Source organism: Dunckerocampus dactyliophorus, chromosome 18 (assembly GCF_027744805.1).
Source record: "Dunckerocampus dactyliophorus isolate RoL2022-P2 chromosome 18, RoL_Ddac_1.1, whole genome shotgun sequence".
NCBI classification, from domain to species: domain Eukaryota; kingdom Metazoa; phylum Chordata; class Actinopteri; order Syngnathiformes; family Syngnathidae; genus Dunckerocampus; species Dunckerocampus dactyliophorus.
Genome location: NC_072836.1, coordinates 257289 through 284386, shown reverse-complemented (window position 1 = coordinate 284386; position 27098 = coordinate 257289). Strand labels below are relative to the sequence as shown.

General features: G+C 42.0%; 2 protein-coding genes across 7 annotated transcripts in view; one reads left to right on the top strand and one right to left on the bottom strand.

Annotated features, from left to right (window-relative positions):
• The window catches only part of LOC129171014 (potassium voltage-gated channel subfamily C member 1-like), a 92535-nt gene that overhangs the window by 15213 nt on the left and 50224 nt on the right, over positions 1-27098 (bottom strand). The window contains exon 1 of one of the 5 annotated variants that reach the window (XM_054759291.1): positions 273-391. The exons of 2 other annotated variants lie outside the window; for them this stretch is intronic. Coding sequence is in view for 2 of the 3 variants with exons in the window: in XM_054759288.1 (XP_054615263.1) it covers positions 26753-26868 (116 nt within the window). In the remaining variant the exon portion in view is untranslated. Of the gene's footprint in view, positions 1-272; positions 392-26157; positions 26869-27098 lie in introns of those variants that run through there. 2 more of the 5 variants (XM_054759293.1, XM_054759288.1) reach the window with 2 other exon arrangements.
• On the top strand, positions 116-17658 carry LOC129171017 (pyruvate dehydrogenase (acetyl-transferring) kinase isozyme 2, mitochondrial-like). 2 transcript variants are annotated; one of them, XM_054759300.1, is made up of 12 exons: positions 116-441; positions 695-1380; positions 1900-2041; positions 3699-3770; positions 3848-4035; positions 4204-4293; positions 8788-8865; positions 8954-9030; positions 9700-9798; positions 10746-10856; positions 10961-11074; positions 11284-17656. In XM_054759300.1, the coding sequence occupies exons 2-12, from the start codon at positions 1248-1250 to the stop codon at positions 11425-11427; spliced, it is 1248 nt and encodes a 415-aa protein (XP_054615275.1). In that variant the 5' UTR covers positions 116-441; positions 695-1247; the 3' UTR covers positions 11428-17656. The 2 variants fall into 2 exon arrangements, with proteins under 2 accessions (XP_054615275.1, XP_054615276.1); XM_054759301.1 differs by lacking the exon at positions 116-441 and adding an exon at positions 1544-1641 and having other exon boundaries at positions 1217-1380; positions 11284-17658.

Genomic DNA, 27098 nt, shown 5'->3' with positions numbered 1-27098 from the left:
CTTACAGTTTTCCACTACACCGACGACACCTGAACGCAACACACCCTGCGCACTGCAACCAATCAGGAAGGAAAACAAACACGTTCGCTTTGAACGTAATCATCAACCATCCAGCTAGCATAAAGGCTTTGTTAGCTTAGCTCCTTTAGACTTCACTAACATGTACAGCTAGCATGTGCCGTGCCATCCATTCCCAAAGATCGTCATGGCGAAAGATGGACACAACGTTTAGCAGTGCCAAGTGCCACGTGCTAGTCCAGCATCTTACTTACGTTTGATGAAAAAAGCCTTGAAGATGATGCTGATGAAGGTGCTGATGGTGCTGAGGAGAGTCGACATGACTTGAATGTCGAGTAGATGCCGATGAGGATGGACCTCCCACTCCCCTCTCATCGAGGTGGGGAGGGGGCATCATTGCATGTTTTTACACCACACGACATGGTAACAATATACTCTTACAATATACATACTTCATCTCGTGTATGATGTATTCATAAATACAAATACATTAAAAGCAATACATGTACCATCAAAAATACATAAAACATCCATACTGTATCATATAATTCGTATTGCATTTTATCCATTCAATTAAAAATAAAATATTGTTTTATACAATGTATATTAAATGACAGTAATAATTATTGTTATATTATTATTGTCACTGTAATGACATTTGCATTTTTGCCTCCAGTATGTGTGCAGACTTTAGGGACATCTTGTCAACACGGAATTGAATGATACTGTACACTATAAGGTATCTATATCTATATCTATATAAATGATGTTGTTTTGTTGTGATATACAGTATGTGGATGTTACGACAGCAATGTTCCATCCAGCTTGTTTATCAGCAGGAGGAATGTTATGACATAATGATCATACGTACCCAATTACCCAAGCCTTGTTTACTGTCTACACTTTCTACAGTGTACTACAGTACACTAGCGTGTACTACTGTCCTGTGGGCTACATACTGTACAGTAGAGTAGCAGCAAGTACAAAGTCGTGTCGACTGCATTGTATTGCAGTAGAGTAGTACATTGGATTGAGTCAACAGTTGGAGTCTTTGCAATTCTTGGAAAGGGACAGGCTACGCCCCGCCCACCGCGCCTTCTGATTGGCTGCCACCCAGTAAACAGCGTCATAAATGTTATGGACGATTGCAGCAGCAGAAGAAAGCTCCCCGTCCCTCGTGTCACGCGTTCGTAGATGATAGATGCGATGGACCGTAGATATTGTTGAGGATGACGAGCAGAATGAGGTTTGTCGGTTCGATGATGGTGAAGGCTGCTGCTGTGGCCAACCTTCCCAAGCACGTTGAACATTTCTCCAAGTTCTCCCCTTCTCCGCTCTCCGTGAAGCAATTCCTGGATTTTGGTAAGATTTCATCTTTTTTCTTTGCATTTTGACTTCATCTTTTTACTGTACTTACTGTACATCCCCATATCATGCCAATTACATTGTTACATGCTCTCCCTGAAGAAAAATACATAACTTATACAATTCCAAACATTTGTACACATTTTCATTTCACACTCAGTCAAAAGTGCTGCGCTATTATTCAAACTGCCCACTTGGGAAGCAACACAGACTGACAATCAACTTCACAATCTGTTGAGCAAATGGAACAGACGACAGGTGGGGTGTTTTTCCACTTTCATTTTGAGTGTGACTCCAAATCCAGACCTCCATGGGTTAATACATTTGATTTCCATTGATCATTTTTGTGTCAAAGTAGTGAATTTTATTTGAATTTGATGAATGATTTGATGTATTTTCACAACTTTCTTGATTCTGAATGAAATGAAACATGAAAATGGTGTATGTGTCTTGATACACTATATGTATGTCTGAAAGATGAAAGTGATTTGGCTGGTTTGTCTTTGTGTGCACGAGGCTCCACCAATGCATGTGAGCGCACGTCGTTTGTCTTCCTTCGCCAAGAACTTCCTGTGCGTTTGTCCAACATCATGAAGGAGATCAACCTGCTTCCGGACCGGCTGTTGGCCACGCCCTCTGTGCAACTGGTCCAGAGCTGGTGAGTGACACCTTCCACTGGGACCAGTACTCATTCCATGCACTATTGCAATATTACAGTATTAATATTACAATATTCATGTTGATATTGTCTTTAAGACGAGGCGGGTTTGCATCCACAAGCAACGTGTAAACACATCTTCTTGAGCTTTTCTACTTACTAATATGAAAATATGACTTTTGATGGATTTAGATGCCTCACCCAAACAATGCTTTCCTCAATAACCACTTCAGATTCCATTACTTTTGTCTTTATATCAGCTGGTATTCATACACACATGCTGTTTGGTCCTGTCCTTGGCAATGTTTGCAAGTTTTGTGAATAGCGTGTATGAATATGATGTGTATGCAAAGGTAGTCAGTGTTTTTAAATATTACGTGTGGAGTACCCCAGGGGTCAATATTGTCAATTTGTATATCAACGACGTTTGTAAAATGACAAAGGACTCAAAGTTGGTATTATTTGCGGATGATACCACTGCCTTTTGTTGTGGGGAAAGCACACAAGAACTCATCACAAAGGTCAAGGATGAAAAGGTCATATTAAAGTCATGGTTTGATGAAAACAGATTATCCTTGAACGTAAGTAAAAGTAAAATAATGCTATATAATACAAATAATACAAATAGACGGAGTGGACATTGAAAGAGTGAAAGAAAAGACATTTCTGGGATCATAATAGACAAAAAATGAGTTGGAAATCTCTTATCAAAAATATACAACACAAGGTGGCGAGAAATACTTCAATACTGAATAAAGCAAAATTTGTTCTTGGTGAAAAATCCCTCCACAGCTGAACACAGAACTCCTGTTCTTTGGTGTGAGCATATCTAACTTGCAGTGTGGAGATATGGGGCAATCATTATCAAAGCAATCCACTCACTCGATGTACTGCAAAAAAGATGGGTGAGGATCATTCGTATGAGGTCATACAAAACCTTTATTTTTAAAATCACACATATTCAAATTCGCTGATTGAGTCCATTTTGAAAGTGCTACATTAATGCATGAAGTGAAAGGATTATGCGATGTATTCCATTGGAACCTGCATGCATGTTCAAATCAAATTACACCAAACCAAATGTGACACAATTCATACCTCTAACATCTTCTGCTGATCATGTTGCATGACAATCGTGTAGTGGCAGTAGTACTACTAGTAATATTGGTACTAGTAGTAGTAGTAGTTACTGTAGTAGTGATAGGGTTATATTGAGTATAGCAGGCCAGTGTATTCCTGAAAAGAGTAAGAGTTTGGAATGTTGACACAAGAACAGATGAACTTTGTCCTAGTTTCTCCCAACCAACCCCACCCCCACCCCGCCCACATTTCTTGCTCTTGTCTTCCCTCATGGAGGGAAGGGAAGGCTGAGAATAACTTCAGCAGCAAAACACATCGGACGTCACTAACGGCACACCAACAACACAAAACACCGTAGTCCTCCCCTGCCCCCCTCCCCCCAGTATTTACATGGAAAGTACAATGGTTTGCTATGTTTACAGCTTTGGAATGGGCGGGGTCTGTCTGTTCCAGACACCCCAAAATATTCAGCAAAATACATGTTGCAGAGAACGTGAGCCTCCAGATGGAATGTACGGTGACGCCGCCTGGCAACGTGCGTCATGTGCGAGTGATTGCTGTGTTTGTGCTTCTCAAGGTACATCCAAAGCCTGATGGAGATCCTGGACTTTCTGGACAAGAGCCCGGATGATCAGAAGACTCTGGAGACGTGAGTGCAGGTGTCATCCGACTGGGAAACAACTGGAACATCGGCCAGATGTTGTTTTTCTTTCTCCAACATCCAAGCTTTGTAGACGTTTTGGAGGCCATCAGGAACCGACACAACGAGGTGGTCGCCACCATGGCCCAGGGGGTCATCGAGTACAGGGAGACCTTTGGCCAGCCGGACGCTGTCACTGACCACAACATCCATTACTTCCTGGACCGCTTCTACACCAGCCGCATCTCCATACGAATGCTCATCAACCAACACAGTGAGCCACCTCACACGCACACTCACAATGCTCACAATCATGAGTACGATCGTCCTGATTCATTCATCATTCAGTCAGATGAGTAGAATCTTCTTTGTGGGGGGGTTGTTACTTATTGAGTACTTCTAATTATGTACTAATACCTGCTTTTCTTTTTCCATCTTGCAGCACTCGTCTTCAATGGCAACACAAGCCCCGCCCACCTGGGCACCATTGGCTGCATTGATTCCATGTGTGATGTGACCGAGGTTGTTCGAGGTGAGGTCATCAGGTCATGTGATGCATGAACCATCCTATTCATGTCCTTATTAGGATTCATATTCTTATTAGGATTATATTCATATTCTTATTAGGATTATATTAATGTCCTTATTAGGATTATATTCATGTTCTTATTTGGATTATATTAATGTCCTTATTAGGATTATATTCATATTCTTATTTGGATTATATTCATATTCTTATTTGGATTATATTCATGTTCTATTAGGATTATATTCTTGTTCTTATTAGGATTATATTCATATTCTTATTTGGATTATATTCATATACTTATTAGGATTATATTCATATTTGTATTAAGATTATATTCATGTTCTTATTAGGATTATATTCATATTCTTATTAGGATTATATTCATGTTCTTATTAGGATTATATTTATATTCTTATTAGGATTATATTCATATTCTTATTTGGATTATATTCATATTCTTATTTGGATTATATTCATATTCTTATTAGGATTATATTCATATTCTTATTAGGATTATATTAATGTCCTTATTAGGATTATATTCATGTTCTATTAGGATTATATTCATGTTCTTATTAGGATTGTATTCATATTCTTATTTGGATTATATTCATATTCTTATTAGGATTATATTCATATTCTTATTTGGATTATATTCATATTCTTATTTGGATTATATTAATGTCCTTATTAGGATTATATTCATATTCTTATTAGGATTATATTAATGTCCTTATTAGGATTATATTCATATTATTAGGATTATATTCATATTTGTATTAGGATTATATTCATGTTCTTATTTGGATTATATTCATGTTCTTATTAGGATTATATTCATATACTTATTAGGATTATATTCATATTCTTATTAGGATTATATTCATATACTTATTAGGATTATATTCATATTTGTATTAGGATTATATTCATATTCTTATTAGGATTATATTCATATTCTTATTAGGATTATATTCATGTTCTTATTAGGATTATATTCATATTCTTATTAGGATTATATTCATATTCTTATTAGGATTATATTCATATTCTTATTAGGATTATATTAATGTTCTATTAGGATTATATTCATATTCTTATTAGGATTATATTCATATTCTTATTAGGATTATATTCATATTCTTATTAGGATTATATTCATATTTGTATTAGGATTATATTCATATTCTTATTAGGATTATATTCATATTTGTATTAGGATTATATTCATATTCTTATTAGGATTATATTCATATTCTTATTTGGATTATATTCATGTTCTATTAGGATTCTATTCATATTCTTATTAGGATTATATTCATTATATTCATATTCTTATTAGGATTATATTCATATTCTTATTAGGATTATATTCATGTTCTTATTAGGATTATATTCATATTCTTATTAGGATTATATTCATATACTTATTAGGATTATATTCATATTCTTATTAGGATTATATTCATATTTGTATTAGGATTATATTCATGTTCTTATTTGGATTATATTCATGTTCTTATTAGGATTATATTCATATACTTATTAGGATTATATTCATATTTGTATTAGGATTATATTCATGTTCTTATTTGGATTATATTCATGTTCTTATTAGGATTATATTCATATTCTTATTAGGATTATATTCATATTCTTATTTGGATTATATTCATATTCTTATTAGGATTATATTAATGTTCTATTAGGATTATATTCATATTCTTATTAGGATTATATTCATATTCTTATTAGGATTATATTCATATTCTTATTAGGATTATATTCATATTTGTATTAGGATTATATTCATATTCTTATTAGGATTATATTCATATTTGTATTAGGATTATATTCATATTCTTATTAGGATTATATTCATATTCTTATTTGGATTATATTCATGTTCTATTAGGATTATATTCATATTCTTATTAGGATTATATTCATATTCTTATTAGGATTATATTAATGTCCTTATTAGGATTATATTCATGTTCTTATTTGGATTATATTCATATTCTTATTAGGATTATATTCATATTTTTATTAGGATTATATTCATGTTCTATTAGGATTATATTCATGTTCTTATTTGGATTATATTCATGTTCTTATTTGGATTATATTCATATTCTTATTAGGATTATATTCATATTCTTATTAGGATTATATTCATATTCTTATTAGGATTATATTCATGTTCTTATTAGGATTATATTCATATTCTTATTAGGATTATATTCATATACTTATTAGGATTATATTCATATTCTTATTAGGATTATATTCATATTTGTATTAGGATTATATTCATGTTCTTATTTGGATTATATTCATGTTCTTATTAGGATTATATTCATATACTTATTAGGATTATATTCATATTCGTATTAGGATTATATTCATGTTCTTATTTGGATTATATTCATGTTCTTATTAGGATTATATTCATATTCTTATTAGGATTATATTCATATTTGTATTAGGATTATATTCATATTCTTATTAGGATTATATTCATATTCTTATTAGGATTATATTCATATTTGTATTAGGATTATATTCATATTCTTATTAGGATTATATTAATGTCCTTATTAGGATTATATTCATATTCTTATTAGGATTATATTCATGTTTTTATTTGGATTATATTCATATTCTTATTTGGATTATATTCATATTCTTATTAGGATTATATTAATGTCCTTATTAGGATTATATTCATATTCTTATTTGGATTATATTCATGTTCTTATTTGGATTATATTCATATTCTTATTAGGATTATATTCATATTCATTATATTCATATTCATATTCATATTCATATTCATAACACAGAACATTGTTGGGGCAGCCCTCCCCTCACTGCAAGACATTTATACATCTAGAGTCCTACGCAGAACACACAACCTCATCAAGGACAGCACACATCCACAACACTCATTATTCACACTCCTACCGTCAGGCAGACGCTACAGGAGTTTGAAGTCCAGGACCACAAGGCTGGCAAACAGCTTTTACCCACAGGCCATCAGGCTTCTCAATGAAGCACTCAGACACGCCACACGCAACACACACTCATAGCACTTTATTTATTTATTTATTTATTTATTTGTATTATTTACTTGCATTAATGTCTCTTCTGTTGTTGCTTAATTTCTTGGTATTTATGTATATGTGTTTATGTTTCTTATGTTCTTATTCTTTCTTGTGTTTTTCTTTCTTTTCCTTGGGAGAATGAACAGAATAAGATTTTCATTGCATGGTATAACTGCTGTTTTACCATGCACATGACAATAAAACTCTCTTGAATCTCTTGAATCTTGAATCTTGAATCTTGAATATTCTTATTAGGATTATATTCATATTTGTATTAGGATTATATTCATATTCTTATTAGGATTATATTCATATTCTTATTTGGATTATATTCATATTCTTATTAGGATTATATTCATGTTCTTATTAGGATTATATTCATATTCTTATTAGGATTATATTCATATTTGTATTAGGATTATATTCATATTCTTATTTGGATTATATTCATATTCTTATTAGGATTATATTCATATTCTTATTTGGATTATATTCATATTCTTATTAGGATTATATTCATATTCTTATTTGGATTATATTCATGTTCTATTAGGATTATATTCATATTCTTATTAGGATTATATTCATATTCTTATTAGGATTATATTCATGTTCTATTAGGATTATATTCATATTCTTATTAGGATTATATTCATATTCTTATTTGGATTATATTCATGTTCTATTAGGATTATATTCATATTCTTATTTGGATTATATTCATGTTCTATTAGGATTATATTCATATTCTTATTAGGATTATATTCATATTCTTATTTGGATTATATTCATGTTCTATTAGGATTATATTCATGTTCTTATTAGGATTATATTCATATTCGTATTAGGATTATATTCATATTCTTATTAGGATTATATTCATATTCTTATTAGGATTATATTCATATTCGTATTAGGATTATATTCATGTTCTATTAGGATTATATTCATGTTCTTATTAGGATTATATTCATATTCGTATTAGGATTATATTCATGTTCTATTAGGATTATATTAATGTCCTTATTAGGATTATATTCATATTCTTATTAGGATAATATTCTTGTTCTTATTTGGATTATATTCATATTCTTATTAGGATTATATTCATATTCTTATTAGGATTATATTCATGTTCTTATTAGGATTATATTCATATTTGTATTAGGATTATATTCATATTCGTACTAGGATTATATTCATGTTCTTATTAGGATTATATTCATATTCTTATTAGGATTATATTCATATTTGTATTAGGATTATATTCATATTCTTATTAGGATTATATTCATATTCTTATGGTATCATTAGAGTGCATGATATCACGTAGAGTGCATGATATCACGTATCGTAGATGAGGCCTAATTGAGCTGTTTGTGTCTCCTAGATGCTTATGATAGTGCCAAATTGATCTGTGAGCAATATTACCTGGGCGCACCTGAGCTGGAGCTGAGGCAGATGGACGGTGAGAAGCCCAACGAGACAAATGATTGTGATTATTTTCATGGTTTTTGGCGAGGAAGAGTATCTTGAGTGTGGTTTCCCTTCCTTAGCCAACAACAGCAGGCAGCCCATCCACATCTCTTACATCCCATCTCACCTGTATCACATGCTCTTTGAGCTCTTCAAGGTGAGCAGCATGACTCATTGACATGATGGCCGTAGAAGATTGATACCGATTATGATGAATCTCAGCAGGAAGTTAGGACTGCTAGAAAGATTAGATTAGAGCAGAACTTTGTAAGTGATGACTGATTAGACATTTCTTTCATGTGTTAGTGTTTGTGTGTGGCCACCAAAGTAAACGTGTGTTGAAATAAAAAAACGTATCGCACAACTTCAGTCATCTTGTGGCCAATTTCATTTCCTCCTTCAGAGGAGCAAAATATTTATTTCATGTTTATGTTAAGCAAAGTACATGGATACAAATACCTGTATATATTGCTACAACACCCAAAGATAACAGATTGGTATTTGTATCAATGATACCGATGTTCCAGTAGTGCTATCAGTATTGGGCTTGAAAAGGCAGTATGAGTTACTGCTCTATCTGCTGTACTAGTAATACATTGTTGTACATGTGTTTTTGCACTTGTCTAACATGTCTTTATTCCATATGTTTTGCGATTGATATTTAAGTGAATTGTATTGATCAGTCATCTTGTGAGAGGGGAACCAGGAAGTGCTTGAGAAGTTCTCTTGTCATGTGACGTGGTTGTGAAATATTAGCAGGTTGTCAGAAGTTGTGCCAAGCATTAGAAAGAAGATTTCAAAGTGCGAAAAATGTTCTTGTGTGCAGAACGCCATGAGGGCGACCATTGAGAACCACGAGGCGAGCAGGACCCTCCCGCCCATCAACGTCATGGTTGCAGTTGGTGGAGAGGACCTGTCAATCAAGGTGACTCAAATTTGACCAATGAGTGAAGAGCAGCAAAGAAAATGTGCTGAATATTGGAATGAAATGTAGCCTTGGATCCAAGCGGTACTCCATATGTAATATGCAGCATGTACGATACCCTTTACATTATTCTCAGGCACTTTCAATCCATTCAAGCCCAAAGCTGCAACATTTACAAACTCTGTGAAGGCTGTGATTGGTTGCTTTGTAGAGGATTATTCAGAGGGCAGACAGCCCGTCTCCATCTACGTCTTCTCCTCTGATGTTGGATCGACTGGTTTGTTGGAACACACGGATGACTTGCAGCTCCCCTCGTCTCGTCCATTAGCAAGCTATGCTGGCTACTGAAGAAGCTAACAAGCTAAATGGTAGATGAGAGACACGTCACGCGCTCGAACGCTATAAAGCAGGGGTGTCCAAAGTGCGGCTCAGGGGGCCATTTTCAACCTGTGGCTTGTTTTGTGTTGGCCTGTGGCACATTGTACATCCATCCATCCATTTTCTATACAGCTGGAGCCTATCCCAGCTGACTTCGGGCGACAGGCGGGGTACAGCCTGGACTGGTGTCCAGCCAATGGCAGGACACATATGGACAACCAATCACATTCACACCTATGGACAATTTAGACAATTTATGTTTTTGGAATGTGGGAGGAAACCGGAGTACCCAGAAACCCCCCCCACACACGGGGAGAACATGCAAACTCCACACAGAAATGCCCAAGGGAGAATCCAACCCAGGTCTTCCCCACCTCCAGACCTAAATAAATAAATAAACATAAAAAATAGAGCAAAAGGCATAATGTAATGAGAAAAAGCCAACTTGTTGCTATTATCAAGTAATGACAACACGAAGTCTTGAAATATGTACAGGATGTGTAATCTAAACTGTCAGCTGGATAGATCTACTGCATATAGAATTATGTCCCCTCGATGTCTTCCAACAGATGAGTGACAGAGGAGGCGGAGTTCCCTTCAGCAAGACAGAGCGTCTGTTTAGTTACATGTACTCCACCGCACCCACCCCACACATGGGCGACAAACACAGAACGCCTTTGGTGAGTATACGTTCTACACTGGGGATACGTTGTGTATGCATTGTGCAGTGTGTACAGAGTGTGTACAGAGTGTGTATCTTGAAGACGTTGATGTGTGTTTGTAGGCTGGTTTTGGTTACGGGCTGCCCATTTCCCGTCTGTACGCTCGCTACTTCCAAGGAGATTTGCATCTTTATTCCATGGAGGCTTTCGGCACTGATGCCATCATACACCTGAAGGTGAGTACTGCATACAAAAATACACCAACCAAGCAGTACTTTGCCATTTCTTTGACAGCTGGAGTTGTAGATTGTAAGATGGAATTATTGACGTATTTAAGCAATAAGTAACCAACAGAAAAGGTGCTAAACTAAATGGGCCGGTGGAGTGGAGCAACGAGGCCAGCGGGAAGCGCAGGAATCATTGAAGCGTGTTTGTGTCTTCGCAGGCATTGTCGACAGACTCAGTGGAGAGGCTGCCCGTCTTTAACAAAACTGCGCTGCGTCACTACAAGCTGAGCTTGGAAGCGGATGATTGGTGCGTTCCCTCCAAGGAACCTCTGGATCTCACTAGCCATCGCACGGACAAGTGAAGATATGACGCAACACTGCTCTGCTTCACCATCAAGTGTTCTTGAAAGGGAACCGGGGGGGGCACAACCCATAGCTTGTCCATGAACAGTAAGACAGGAGAAGACTCATCCTAAATGTCCGGCAGTTCCGTTTTTTGGAATGCAGCATCACTTGCGGTGTGCTGTGCTTTGGCGTAGAGGAAGAGAACATGCTGCACTAAAACACTGCAAGACGCAAACAAAGTCTTTGCAGCGCCGTGCACGTGAAATCCAACTCACCTTCAAATGCTTAAACGAGCTCCAGTGCCCTGTTTTATATATAAGTACACATACCGTATACTACAGATGCACAATATGTTCTTACTGAGAACTTCCGGCTTCCCAGGACCAGTATGATAGCGATAACGTTTTTACATCCACTTCTTACTATGTACTTGGAAGTGTAGTTTGTGCACACCTGGAAGTAAGAAAGACTGGAACAAATTAGTCCTGTTGATTAGTCCTAATGAAATACGATGACATCACTACCAGGAGAACCAGAGTATAGAGGGGGAGGAGCCACCTGCTGTGGCCCAGCAAGGTGCACTGTATTGGGACGCACGCTCCGAGCAGCCGTTGCGATGCCACAGAGGTCTCTGGCAAACCTTTTGCACTTTTCAAATGCTGCAGAAACCCCAGGTGTCGTAGCCATGTGGCGTTTCAGGTGGCTGTTTTTTGTGTTTTTTTGATGGGGTTTTCCCCTTATCACGGAGCATTTGGTACAACTAGCGTTCAAAATGTCTTCCTGGCAAAGTTGGTGTTTGTTTCCAAGTGAGCTCGGGAAGTTACGACAGGCTGTTAATGTCACGGGCAGGAGAAAAAAGATGCGCTTGATTTGCAATCTCACCTCATTCTATGCCGCTTCTCCTCATTAGGGTCGCGGGGGCATGCTGGAGCCTATCCCAGCTGACTTCGAGTGACAGGCTGGGTACACCCTGGACTGGTGGCCAGCCGATGGCAGGGATTTATTGCGATGATGTCATATTGGATAAAGTTTGACTGACAGCTGCTTGAGTTTTACTTCAACACTCACAAGTTGTTGTTTTCTTGTTTATTTCCAATTTCTTGAAAATAAGTTCAAATATACTTGAAAAGCTGTAAGTATTACAGTAATAAACTATGGAGTACAGTAATACAGTATACGGTACAGTAATACAGTGTGGAGTACAGTAATACAGTATACAGTACAGTAATACAGTATGTTTGAAAATATTGAATACTAAATCAGCACGATCAAGTACACATTTCATCCACTGTAGATGAGTGCTTGTGTTATATTTTGTTGTATTTTGTTATATAGTATATTTCACATTTCTATTTTTCTACAAAAACAGATGAAGAAATCAAGTGTTGATATGTGATGAACGTGTTCTTGCATGACAGCAGTTGCCTGCTCGGTGCAGTCCAACCAACCACTTAACACTGGCTGGGGGTGTGCGTGTGTGTGTGTTGGTCCATGAAAAGTGTGTAAGAGGGGAAGCAATAAAGATAAAAGTCTGACAAACCAAAGGTTATCAGTTATGTAAGAAAAAGATGCGGTGGTTGACCTGAAGTGTCCCCTTGTGGGACTAATAAGGCGTTTCTTATCTTATCTTGACCTCAGGTGGCGCATTAGCGCCATGGCGGTGCTTTGCCGAGGCTGAGGTCGCTATGCAGCGTGTGTACATCGAGACTTCAGTCAGGAACTTTCTCTTGGCCAAGCTGACAAATACGAAAGTTGTAAAAAAGGTTCATTGTTTCTCGTGGAAAATGTGCAATTTTTTTACAAGCAAATAGAAGTCCATCATTTCCATGTTCATGTTGGAATGCCTTGGATGGCTGGTGGAAGAACTCATGATCGTAGAGACACCGTAGACAGACAGCAACTCATAGGATTTGTGGATGGAGGCAAGAGCAGTCATTGACTTGTTGATGACGTGAGCGGAGTGTGGTGTCCTGTCAGGACTTTGTCCAGGTCAGCTTGCTGCAGGTCATGTGATACAGTATGTTACATAAACTAAACCAAACAATCATTTTTACAATAAATCAATACAATTGATGAGTCTATTGAAATATTCACAGTGTCTCTTAAAGCAGGGATTCCCAACCAGTGGTACGCGTACCCCTAGTGGTACAGTATGTGAGCATATTGGAGGGTGTACGTGGAAACATTTCACTTCCAAGACGATAAGTAAATATTAAACCAGACAATAAAATGGAACGTGTGCGCTAGGGCTAGTTTCCCTGGGGAGACAATAACCTGTGGCACAGCTGCACCAAAATCATAACAGTTGTGTTTCATTCTATACGTGTGGAGAATTATCAACACGTGTGAGTGAGGGGGTACTCATGGTACAACAAAAAACCTCTGGGGGTAGACAAAAAGGGTTGGAAAGGCACCATCAACACATTAAAAAATGTTTCTATGGCGTGAGAACATCAGAAGTCATCGGTACTGTTGCTGTGAAACGTGTTCACGCTAGCAACATCATAACGCCACACATTTACACAGGGCCTTCTATGTGTTGCTAACCCCAGGCCCGCCATTTGACACCAACTTGTTGGCTTTTGTGCTTTTCAAATGATTTTAACCTGGCCAGTGTGCAAACCATACAGAAATGCTAACAATACTAACAGCTAGCATGCTGGCAACCTGCATGGTACCTTGTGATAACATGGGAACATATCTTGCTAAAGTGCTAAATGTCAATGTGGTATGCAAAATGCTAAAATACAAAAGTGCATGGCTCAGATGAAGGGTACCCAAGTGTTACATTTTGGGTAAAATGTCAAACTGGTGGATAGACCTTGGTAATGTTATCAACACAAACTTCAAACATTGCAAAACACACACCCAACATACCAGAGCTGGAGACATCTTCCATTTCTCATAGCAACCCTCCCAAGTTCACTCTTTCTTAAATGTAAAGTACATAACTCGGTGGCCACTTTATGCTGTTATCTCTGCATAGATTTGACTTTTGTTAGAAAAGTAACTTATATTTGAGAGAGTATCATAAAGTAAATAAAAACAAGTGACAAATCTAGATCTTGAGTTAAAGCTCTGAAAATATGGCAAAGAAAAATGTTCCTTCAGTCCTTACCATGCCATTGTTGTATCAGTACAAAGACTACAAATCCCATCAGCCGTTCTTAAGACTGTAATGACATCAACTTTGACTCATCAACTCCACAATTTAAGCTAATCATTGCAGCACTGTGGCAACATGAGCCAGGATTCAGTGAAATGCACTGAGTGAGTGGTTCTTGAATTATCATGCTAAAGACCTAAAATTACAAGGCCATCTTTGACCTCCCATGAGGAACACGCCGATCGCTTCCGGGTTAAATACGGAGCAATTTATCAACGAACACGCTAGAATTTATTTGGTTCGGATAAATGTCAACGACATATAATATGACGGATAAAAGTAAGTAAAATCCGACCAGTAATGATCAATCAATCAATCAATCAAAGTTTATTTATATAGCGCTTTACAATAGCCCACAGGCTCCCAAAGTGCTTTACAATAAGCCGATACATAAAACATGTACACAAAGTAAACACACAATAAAAACTCTATAAGAAAATGCTTCAGTGCTGCAGAGTGCTAAAAGCCTTTAAAAGTACATAAAATGGGAGTCAACAAGAACTAAATATGCATAAAATGAAAATAAATACAAGACCGCCCTAGTTGGGGTTGAACGCCTGTCTAAATAAATGAGTTTTCAATTTCGATTTAAAAAGGCCGACTTCAGTAGTGGTGCGAATATCAGTGGGCAGTTTGTTCCACAGTCTGGGAGCAGCGACGGTGAAACAGCGTTTGCCCCACTGTTTGTATTTTGCCCGTGGGACTTCTAACAGAAGCTGTCCCAAGGAACGCAGGGCCCTGCCGTGATTGCGGATAGTTAAAAGCTCCGACAGGTACGACGGAGCAAGGCCGTTAATGGCATTAAAAACAAATACTAAAATTTTAAAATCGATTCTAAAACAAACTGGAAGCCAGTGGAGTGATGACAGCACCGGGGTGATGTGCCTACGTCTGGGCATGTTTGTTAAAAACCGGGCAGCAGCGTTCTGGACCAGCTGCAGATGCGAAAATGAGGTCTGGCTCAGGCCAACGTAAAGTGCGTTGCAGTAGTCCAGTCTTGTGCTGATGAAAGCATGGATCGCTTTCTCAAGATCCTGCTGACCTAAAAAAGGCTTCACTTTAGCCAGAAGACGGAGCTGAAAGAAGCTCGTCCTAATGACAGAGCTAATCTGTTTGTGGAATTTGAGTCCACTATCGAATATGACCCCAAGATTTTTGACATCAGGTTTAAAAAAGGGGGCCAGAGAGCCGAAGTTCGCTGCAACAGTGTGCAATATTGGTGACATACCAAATAAAATACACTCTGTTTTGCTGTCATTTAAATGTAAAAAGTTCCGATCCAGCCACTGCTTTACATCGGTAATACAATCGAGCAGTCTAGTGGGAGCAGTATTGTCAGTGGGTCTAATAGGCAGATATATCTGCAGGTCATCAGCATAGAGATGAAAAGACAAATTGTGTCTTTCCAAAATTGAACCCAGGGGTAATAAATACAGAGAAAACAGAACAGGGCCAAGGATGGATCCCTGTGGCACCCCGCACGAGAGGGACACATGGGAGGAGCAGAGGTCACCGATCATAACGGAGAAGCTCCTATTAGCCAGGTATGACCTAAACCACTGGAGAGCAATGCCTTGGATACCGACACAGCGCTCTAGGCGGGATACAAGGACTGCATGGTCAACTGTATCAAAGTCCGCTGTGAGGTCCAGCAGCACCAACACAGCAGGATTCCCAGCATCAACAGACAGGGCAATGTCATTGTGCACCTTTAACAGCGCCGACTCAGTGCTATGTCAGGATCTAAAACCAGACTGGAATTTATCAAGAACAGAATTCATCTCTAGGAAAGTTTGTAACTGAGTAAAAACAACTTTTTCTAAAACCTTTGAAAGAAAGGGCAAGTGTGAGACAGGCCTAAAATTGGACAGCACAGAGGGGTCGAGATGAGGTTTTTTTAGGAGGGGTCTAACCACAGCATGTTTGAAGGCAGCTGGGACAGATCCTAAGTTAAGACAGGTGTTTATAAAAACAAGCAAACTTGACCCAACAGAATTAAAAACCTCTTTTGAAAACTTGGCTGGGATGACATCTAGGGGACAGTTAGTGGGTTTCATGCCACTAACCACCTTGGTGAGAGACACCAGAGAAATGGTCTCAAACCGCTCAAAAACGGCAGTCTGTGCAAGAGGAACATGTACATCCTCAGAAGACATCCCTGAGCTGCTGATGTTCTGCCTGATAGATGTCACTTGGTCAGAGAACAATGAGACAAACTCTTCACATGTTGTAGTGGTGGCATCAGACAGAAAAGTGGGGCGTGGATTAATAACAGAGTCAATGGTTTTAAATAAGAGTCTTGGTAGGTGAGAGCTGTTGGTTATAATGGAGGACAGATATTTGGACTTGGCCTCCTTCAGGGCTCTCTGATAGGTGGCCAATCTGTCCCTCAACCAACCCAGGGAAACATGCAATCTGTCTTTTTTCCACCGCCGTTCAGCCTGTCTACATTGTTGTCTGAGCAGCCGGGTGTGGTCATTCAACCAGGGATCAGACTTGGTTTTAGTGTTTTTTTTGCCAAAAAGGGGCAACAGAGTCCAGAATCTCAGTACACGTAGAATGGTAGGCTGTCTGGACAGAGAGGAGGAACCAGCCTAGTGACAGTATGTAGCTGAGAGTCCCTGAAGGCAGCAGCAAACTCTCCAGCTGTTAATGGACTGAAGATGCGGCGTCTGAGGGCTGAAGAAACAGGCTTATTGGCAGGTGGGGGGGCAGCAAAGTCAAAGATAATGGGGAGGTGATCAGATATAGCTGTGTCTACAATTTCTCTGAGGGAAACAGAAAGCCCACGAGAGACGACTAGGTCCAGAGTGTGGCCAAGGTCATGTGTTGGTGCATTAACAGACTGAGTGAGGCCAAAGGAGTCCAAAAGCTGTTTAAACTCATTAGCCATTTGGTTTGTTGCACAACAAATATAATATGAATATGAATATGAATATGAATATTAAAGTCCCCACAGATCAACAGACTATCAAACTTTGGGATAAAATCAGACAGAAATTCAGAAAATTCCTGTAAAAAGTCCTTATGATGATTAATGATGAATAATTTTGCCTACTGCTTGCTCCGGGGTGGGGCGGTCGGGGGTGGCTTTGGTCGGGAACTTGGGGGTGGGGCTGGCGGGCGGCCCCTGCTACCTGCTGGTGTCTGGCTGGTCTCTGCTTCCTGGCTGGCGGTTGTCTCCCTCCCTCCGGGGTTTCTCCCTTGGCGTGTTAGTGGATGGGCAGGGGGTGGAGTGGTGGCCAGTCTGTGGCGTGGCGGGGGTTGGGGCGTGCGGGAGCATCTGCTTGGGCGCCGGGCGGGGGGTCGCTCCTCTCGTGGGCCCTGTCGTGCGGTGATTGCTTCTCTGTCCCTCTCTGGCGCCTCTGGCTTGTGTGCTTCGTGGGTGTGGCCGTGCTCTGCTCTATGTGGGGTCCAGTGCTCTTGTGGTCGCCGTAGTGTTGCTCCCTTGCCGGCCGTGGTGGTATGCGGGGGGCGCGTGGGTGCAGTTCCCGCTGTGCTGGTGGTGGTCGGATCTGCCTTGGGGCGTGTGGTTGGTCCGTGGTGTTTGGTGGTTTGGGGGTGGCGCTGTGGACGCTACCTCCGGTGGGGCTCCGGTGTTGGGGGGCACTGGGGGTATCGCCTCTGGGGGATTGGGTGGGCCGGACTGGGCATCCTGGCAGGCCGGGTAGGGCCTGTGGTGTGTCCTGCGGCCTGTGGTTCGCCCGAGCCTGGGCTGTGGTGGGTGGCCGGTCAGTCATGTGTCCTTGGTCCCCCCTGCTCGGTTTGGGCGGCATTGGGGTATGGACCCCCGTCCTTCCTGTTCCACTGCACCACCTCACATACATATAGGACTTTGGGGGGTGGCCTACGGTCGAGCGTGGTTGGGGAGGGGAGCTGCCTTGCGGGACTCCTTTGCCCCTGCCGTGCCACTGACCTGTTGCCCCCCAATTTTAATCGCACAGTAGACACTTAGGGTTTGGGGGGGGCTGGTCAGGTGAGGGGCCCTCCGAGCGGCAGCTGGCCCCCGATTTTAATTGCATCATTAGCTATCATCCACATACACCCCTATCATATACTGTACATGCACACAGATACACCCCTCAGGGACACAGAGACCAGCTCTTCATAGCTGTCCTCTTTTATTTTATTTTATTTATTTATTATTTTTTAATTGCATAATAGACACAATCACACCTTATCACATACACGGGTGGGGTGGGCTGGATTGGGGTGTCTCGTGCCTGTTACGCGGCGCCTGCCGCCAGGGTCGGGGGTGTGGCCGGGGACCTGGCCGTCACGGTGGCTCGCCCGGGGTGGCCTGGCTTGTGGGATGCCTTTGTCTGGTTCGCCTGGGGGGGTTGTGCTCTGCTGGCCGCTTGGGTGTTTGTCACCGCTGCTCTTTGTGCTCTGCTGGGCTGCTGTCTGTGTCCTCGCCTCTCCCGGTCTGTCTGCGGGCTTGTCGGGGGTGGGGCTCCGGTGCGCGGGTGGTGCGCTGTCAACTCTGGTGGCATGTGGCTGGTCTGGCTTCTGGTGGGGTCCGTCGGCTGGTCTGCTGCTGGTCTCGCCTTCTCGGCTCTGGTGTTTGGCCTCCCTGCGACTTAGGGTGCAGTGCTCCCGCTCCCTGTCCGGGGTTTGCTGCCCCGCAGGTGTCGGTTGGCGCTGTGTGGTGTGGTGTGGTGGTGTGTGCTCATTTTCCCGCTTTCCTCCTCGCTGACACCTCTGTCTGCCTTGCTGGCGGCGTCCTACCGTTGGGAGGGTGTGGCCTGGTGTCTTCCTGCTCCCCGGCGATCTGCGCTCTCCGTTCCTGGGTTCTGGATTGTATGTTGGGACCCCGGGGTCCCCGGCTCCGCTGCTCCTTGGGTTACCAATGGGGGATAGGGCGAGGCTTCCGGGTGTCGGGCAGTCGACAACTGTGTGTGTGCGCATGTGTGTGTCCGCGTGTGTGTGTGCACGTACGTGCTTGTGTGTGTGTGTGTGCGCGCGTGGGTGTGTAGGAGTGTGTATGTGCGTGCGTGCGTGCGTGTGTGCTTTTATTTATTTATTTATTTGGGGGGGGGGGGCATACAGGGGTTTGCTCCGTGGGGTTGGGTGCTGGGTGATACATCTCTGCCGCCCATGCCTCCGCTGTGTGGGTGGAGGGTGTGCCTCCTGCATCCCTGGCCGGGCGGTCCTGTGTCGGGGGTCGGGCGGGGGTTGGCCCGGGGCGGGTCGGGCTCCGCTCCCTGGGGGTGGTGGTGGGGGGGAATTGGCGCTTCCGGCGTGGGCGGCCTTCTTTCTGGTTGATCTTTGTGCTGCCTGCCCCTGTGGGCCTGGTGGCCTTCTGGCGGGGCTCTCTGGGAGGTGGAGGGCGGCCCCTTTCCTTTCATGCATTCTCAGTGACAATTACACACCCACACATTCTTGCACCTTTATACTGTATATATGAAGTCTTCCCCACGTATAGAGATACCTGTACACACGTACTTATGCACACTCACAGTACATACGTACTTCGCCACATTACTCACTGAGTTAACCCGAGTGTTATTATGTTGTTGATATCAGCAGTATGATTATAGTTTTTTTTTTACAATGATGTGCATTACGGTAATTATCATTCTGTTCACTATCATAGTTCATCATTTCATTACTACAATTATGTGTGACTGTTTCAATGCAGCATTGTCATTGTGGTTGTTGATATTATTTTGTCCTCTGTCCATATGTCCTTGTTCGTCTTTATAGTTGTCACAGACATTTATTTGCTGATGTAGTTCTGTATGTTTCTGTTGTTCTGTTCTTGTTGTCCCAATTGTTGTTGTTGCTGCTGTTGTCCTTGTCTCTTGTGTCTCTTTTTTTGTCCCCCTCTCATTCCCCCCCCCCCCCCCCCCCCCCCCCCCCCCCCCCCCCCCCCCCCAGCATCAAAGTCAAATACTGTAAATTCTGTACAACAGGGGAAGTGTATACCACACTTCTCCCTGGCAGAGTAAATCTGTTGAGCACTTGACGGCATTTAGATGTATAATTCTATTTGCTTTAAAGGCTGGACAGGACAGGGAAAAAAAATAAAAATAATAATAATAATTTTGCCCACTTCGCGTGTTTTTTTCGCCGCTTCGTGCACACGACACGAACGGCGACCTACGAGAGGTAAAAACAACGGCTGTCAAAATGAGTTACACTGCTCGATAAACACAAAATTTGTAACTCACCCGAAAAAAAATCATTTCAAAGTGCATAAAGATCTTCTCCAATATATATAAAAATGAAAAAATCTTACCTTGGACTTGACAATGGCTGTTAAACCGCAGATTGCTCGTCGAACTGAATGATGCTGCTTGATGCTGCCGAGGTCGTGACTGAACGTACATTACGCTAACACAAAATGGCGGACACGGTGAAACATTCCCCTGCTGAACGCGTATTTGGCGAATAACCGGCGGAAGGACACAAGTTTTGTTTGGCCCAAGAAGGCACTTTTTATTTTCTAATTAAATATTTATTCGCAATACGCAATTTACGCTGTGAGCTCCAAGTGTACGTACATAACTGGCTGGACACGAAATTGGGGTGTGTTAGACTTTTGTTCAAATAATCTTATTTTACTCTTTTATACACAAACAATCACTTTAGTTGCAGAGTTGAGTAATTATTCCATGAATATATACCATCGTAATCATCATGGGGTTTGTTTTTCCATGGAATTATGGTCTTCAAATTTATCATCAGCAGGCGGACACGAAGGTTATGTACTTTTCACTAATGATTACACAACAGTTATTTTTTTTTTACACTGAGAATATTTGAATAAAACATATTAGAAACCAATTTCAGACATCATTCTTTAATTCTAAGTAGAATCATCACAAAATTATCAGAGAAAATATTGTTAATTTCACAACAAAAGTAGACGTGCTTTACATGTAACATTTCAATGTCCAAATATAGACACTTTTTTACAACATAGCCGTGCTAGCGCAAAATAAAAACATGAACAGGCTTCATTTATGGTTTGGTAAGCTTCCTCACTCTATAAATGTCAGAGTGATAGGGATAGTACACATTGTTAGAAAAACAATTTCAAATACTACTCAAGTCAAGTTGAAGACAGCAAAGGGTACCCTTGATCTGAGACATGCACAAAAGCTAGCATCTAGCAAGATGGCTGCTATGTACATAATGTATGTATGTACATACAGTATGTACACAAGTATGTACATTTGTACATAAAGTCCTCACTGATACAGATGGTAAATCCCACCAAAATATAAATGCTAACAATTCTAGTAGCTAGCATGCTAACATGTTAAGAGTTATTATTACAGAGGAAATCTGGACCTACCGGCTGTGGTTCTGATCCTTCAGGAGCGGAGGTACTGGCATCATCAACATGTGGAATGAAAGGCTTGCCAACCATCAACGCAACCTCAGCCCCTCTGGCGCCCCGGTCAAGCAGTTTGGTTCTTTTCACAAGGACCAACCCTCATCCACTGACTCCTTTCAACTGATTTATTGGTCCCGTTGAGGGAGAGTGGATGAGGGTACAAGCATGTTCCGTACCCCCTGGTTTCTGGTGCTGGACGGGATGCAGCCACATGCAGCCACATTTCTGTTAGCTTCTTAAGCTGGAAGACGTGGGATTCTTCTCTCTTATTCCCGTGTCTCTCATGACATTCCTTGTTGTTACACTTAGCATCTATGCTATATTACACCTTGTGTTAGCATGTCGCTGCATGCTGTTGTTGCCTCCCTCGTTGCTCCATCTCAGCCATTCCTCAGACTCAGATTCATTCTACCTGGAATATTATCCTCTGGTAATGTTTTGGTCACAGGGCTTTTTATTTTTGTTTTGTGTGCGACAAGCAGGCGTAACGTGTTGGAGGAGGCTTCCTAGGAGGTGAGTCTCTTCACACTGAGCAGTGCTTCTGTTGCTCTTTTGGACTTTTTCATGCTTTGTTGCCATCTTGTAGTTAGCACCACACACATCAGCTCACACCAGGACACACCAGCACACACCAGGACACACCAGCACACACCAGTACACACCAGCACACACCAGGACACACCAGGACACACCAGTACACACCAGCACACACCAGGACACACCGGTACACACCAGCACACACCAGTACACACCAACACACACCAGGACACACCAGCACACACCAGTACACGCCAGCACACACCAGTACACACCAGGACACACCAGTACAAACCAGCACACACCAACACACACCAGGACACACCAGTACCAACCAGCACACACCAGAACACACCAGCACACACCAGGACACACCAGTACACACCAGCACACACCAGCACACACCAGGACACAACAGCACACACCAGCACACACCAATACACACCAGGACACACCAGTACACACCAGCACACACTAGTACACACCAGGACACACCAGCACACACCGGTACACACCAGCACACACCAGGACACACCAGCACACACCAGGACACACCAGGACACAACAGCACACACCAACACACACCAGGGCACACCGGTACACACCAGCACACACCAGCACACACTAGTACACACCAGCACACACCAGTACACACCGGGACACACCAGCACACACCGGTACACACTAGGACACACCAGCACACACCAGTACACACCAGCACACACCAGGGCACACCAGCACACACCAGGACACACAAGCACATACCAACACACACCAGGACACACCATCACACACCAGGACACAACAGCACACACCAACACACACCAGGACACACCAGTACAAACCAACACACACCAGCACACACCAGGACACAACAGCACACACCAGCACACACCAGTACAAACCAGCACACACCAGTACACACCAGGACACACCAGCACACACCAGTACAAACTAGCACACACCAGGACACACCAGTACAAACTAGCACACACCAGGACACACCAGTACACACCAACACACACCAGTACACACCAGGACACACCAGCACAAACCAGTACACACCAGCACACACCAGGACACACCAGGACAACCAGTACACACACCAGTACACACCAGCACACACCAACACACACCAGGACACAACAGCACACACCAACACACACCAGGACACACCAGTACAAACCAACACACACCAGCACACACCAGGACACAACAGTACACACCAGCACACACCAGGACACACCAGTACACACCAGCACACACCAACACACACCAGCACACACCAGTACAAACCAGCACACACCAGGACACACCAGCACGCACCAACACACACCAGTACACACCAGGACACACCAGTACACACCAGCACACACCAACACACACCAGCACACACCAGTACAAACCAGCACACACCAGGACACACCAGCACACACCAACACACACCAGTACACACCAGGACACACCAGCACACACCGACATACACCAGCACACACCAGGACACACCAGTACAAACTAGCACACACCAGGACACACTAGTAAACACCAACACACACCAGTACACACCAGAACACACCAGTACACACCAGCACACACCAGTACACACCAGTACACACCAGGACACACCAGCACACACCAGTACACACCAGCACACACCAGTACACACCAGCACACACCAGGACACACCAGCACACACCAGTGCACACCAGGACACACCAGCACACACCAGTACACACCAGCACACACCAGGACAACCAGTACACACACCAGTATACACCAGCACACACCAACACACACCAGCACACACTAACACACACCAGCACACACCAGGACACACCAGTACAAACCAGCACACACCAGGACACACCAGCACACACCAGTACACACCAACACACACCAGTACAAACCAGTACACACCAGCACACACCAGGACAACCAGTACACACACCAGTACACACCAGCACACACCAGGACACACCAACACACACCAGGACACAACAGCACACACCAACACACACCAGGACACACCAGTACAAACCAACACACACCAGCACACACCAGGACACAACAGCACACACCAGTACACACCGGCACACATCAACACACACCAGGACACACCAGTACAAACTAGCACACACCAGGACACACCAGGACACACCAGTACAAACTAGCACACACCAGGACACACCAGTACACACCAACACACACCAGTACACACCAGAACAGACCAGTACACACCAGGACACACAGTACACACCAGCACACACCAGGACACACCAGTACACACCAGCACACACCAGTACACACCAGAACACACCAATCCACACCAGCACACACCAGTACACACCAGCACAGACCAGGGCACACCAGGACACACCAGTACACACCAGGACACACCAGCACACACCAGGACAACCAGTACACACCAGCACACACCAACACACACTAGCACACACCAGTACACACCAGGACACACCAGCACACACCAGGACAACCAGTACACACACCAGTACACACCAGGACACATGTCAGCTTCTATGGCCATCAACACGTTTTTCATCTTTTTTACTTTTCTGCTTTCCTGGTGTCGACCTGACCGCTCCTAGCTATGCCGCTGCCTTCTCTTACCCTTTGCTCGCTAGTAGCTTCCATGCTAATTACATATTTTTCCTCTTTTGTACTTGTACTTTTTGTTGTACATCAACGTCGTTCCGTTGATGTATTTAAGTGTAGTCACCCTTTGGGACACTTTTACTTGTTAATGTATTAGTACTATGATGACGATGATGATTATGTCCTTTTATGCTCTTTATGCTCTGTCTTCTCTTTGCAGCAGCCTTGAGTATTTGTTTTTGTCCAAGATTCATGACTCTCGTGTGCGAGACCTGCGAAACCCCCGTCACAAAACACACCATTGAAGTAGAAATACACACAACGCTGAATGAAGTCTTGTGAGAGTTTTCTTGTGCGATGTGATGCAAGGATGACGAATGGAGCCACCAATCCTTTCAATGACTTTAAACTCTGCCTTTGCAAACGTTCCCACTTGAAGGATGCTGGAATTTGGGGTTTTTGCTGGAATAAACAACACATGAATACACAATACTCATGACTCAATACACAATACTCATGAAACCTGGTGTGTCCTCTGGGTAACACTTGGTACAACTTGGTAACACTTGTTACTACTTGGTACTACTTGGTAACACTTGGTATAACTTAGGAACACTTGTTACTACTTGGTAACACTTGGTACTACTTGGTACTACTTGGTAACACTTGTTACTACTTGGTAACACTTGGTACCACTTGGTAACACTTGTTACTACTTGGTAACACTTGGTACTACTTGGTAACACTTGGTACTACTTGGTACTACTTGGTAACACTTGGTACTACTTGGTAACACTTGGCAACACTTGGTACTACTTCGTACTACTTGGTATCACTTGGTAACACTTGGTACTACTTGTTAACACTTGGTACTACTTGGTAACACTTGGTACTACTTGGTAACACCTGGTACTACTTGGTAACACTTGGTAACACTCGGTACTACTTGGTAACACTTGGTACTACTTGGTAACACTTGGTACTACTTGGTAACACTTGTTAGTACCTGGTACTACTTGGTAACATTTGGTAACACTTGATACTACTTGGTAACACTTGGTAATACTTGGTAATACTTGGTAACACTTGGTACTACTTGGTACTACTTGGTAATACTTGGTAACACTTGGTACCACTTGGTACTACTTGGTACCACTTGGTACTGGAAGTGTAATTCATGCAAAATGATTGAGATAGTATATTTGGGCATGAAGAAAGGAACAACATTTCTTTCTGTGCCTGTCCTTTATTTTGCATTCATTCCATCCAGTTTCAGTTTTTTGTGTTTTCTCCCCAGATCACATGACTTCTGGTGTGGGACAGAGCAACAAGATGCAACTGCAGCCACATGACAATCAGCAGTGGAGCAGCTGCAGCAGGAGGACACAAGATCGTACTTCTTTGTACCTGAACCACTCCTTAGTACCGCCTGTATGTACCATTGTCCATGAGCCTTAGTACCGCCTGTATGTACCATCCTCCGTTATCCCAGCAGTCCAATTCTTCCTGTTCCTCCTGAGTGCTTTATTGCTCCGTCCCAGCTTCTATCAGTGGATAGCCCAGTTTTTCTTTTTGTCTTGTTTACTCAGACTCCAAGTGAGTTGGGATGAAGAACATTTGCATTTGGGGTCCAAGTTTTGCCATCAGGTCACAGATGTCACACGTTGGAAGAAAGTGCAGTTTAAGGTTTAAGGAGGACAAGGAGATGGAGAAAGAAAGCTTGCATGCTGGAAGGCAGGAAATGGAGAAGAAGGAAGCTTTGGTGGCTCAGTCTCTTGAAGGAAGAAGATCTTCTGTCTTGCAGAAGAGCAGCAGAAACATTCATGGAAATTGTTGTTTTTGCACATCTTAGCATTCATACATATTTACTGCATGTTTGTTGCATACATCTGATGAGCACACGTGGCTTTCAGAAGGACTTTTTTGTAGAAAAGAAAGAAAATACACTAGCCATGTTATCAATCAAGTCTCTCCAGATCAATAAGAAAGCAGCTATACAAGACTTATAAGAAATAGCAAGTAGAACC

What these genes read in the sequence shown, in the direction of transcription:
- LOC129171017 (XM_054759300.1), top strand. Translation starts at nt 1,248, where the DNA reads ATGACGAGCAGAATGAGGTTTGTCGGTTCGATGATGGTGAAGGCTGCT. An exon ending in GATCAGAAGACTCTGGAGAC is followed by an intron (nt 3,771 to 3,847) that starts GTGAGTGCAGGT and finishes CCAACATCCAAG; the next exon opens with CTTTGTAGACGTTTTGGAGG. An exon ending in ATGCCATCATACACCTGAAG is followed by an intron (nt 11,075 to 11,283) that starts GTGAGTACTGCA and finishes GTGTCTTCGCAG; the next exon opens with GCATTGTCGACAGACTCAGT.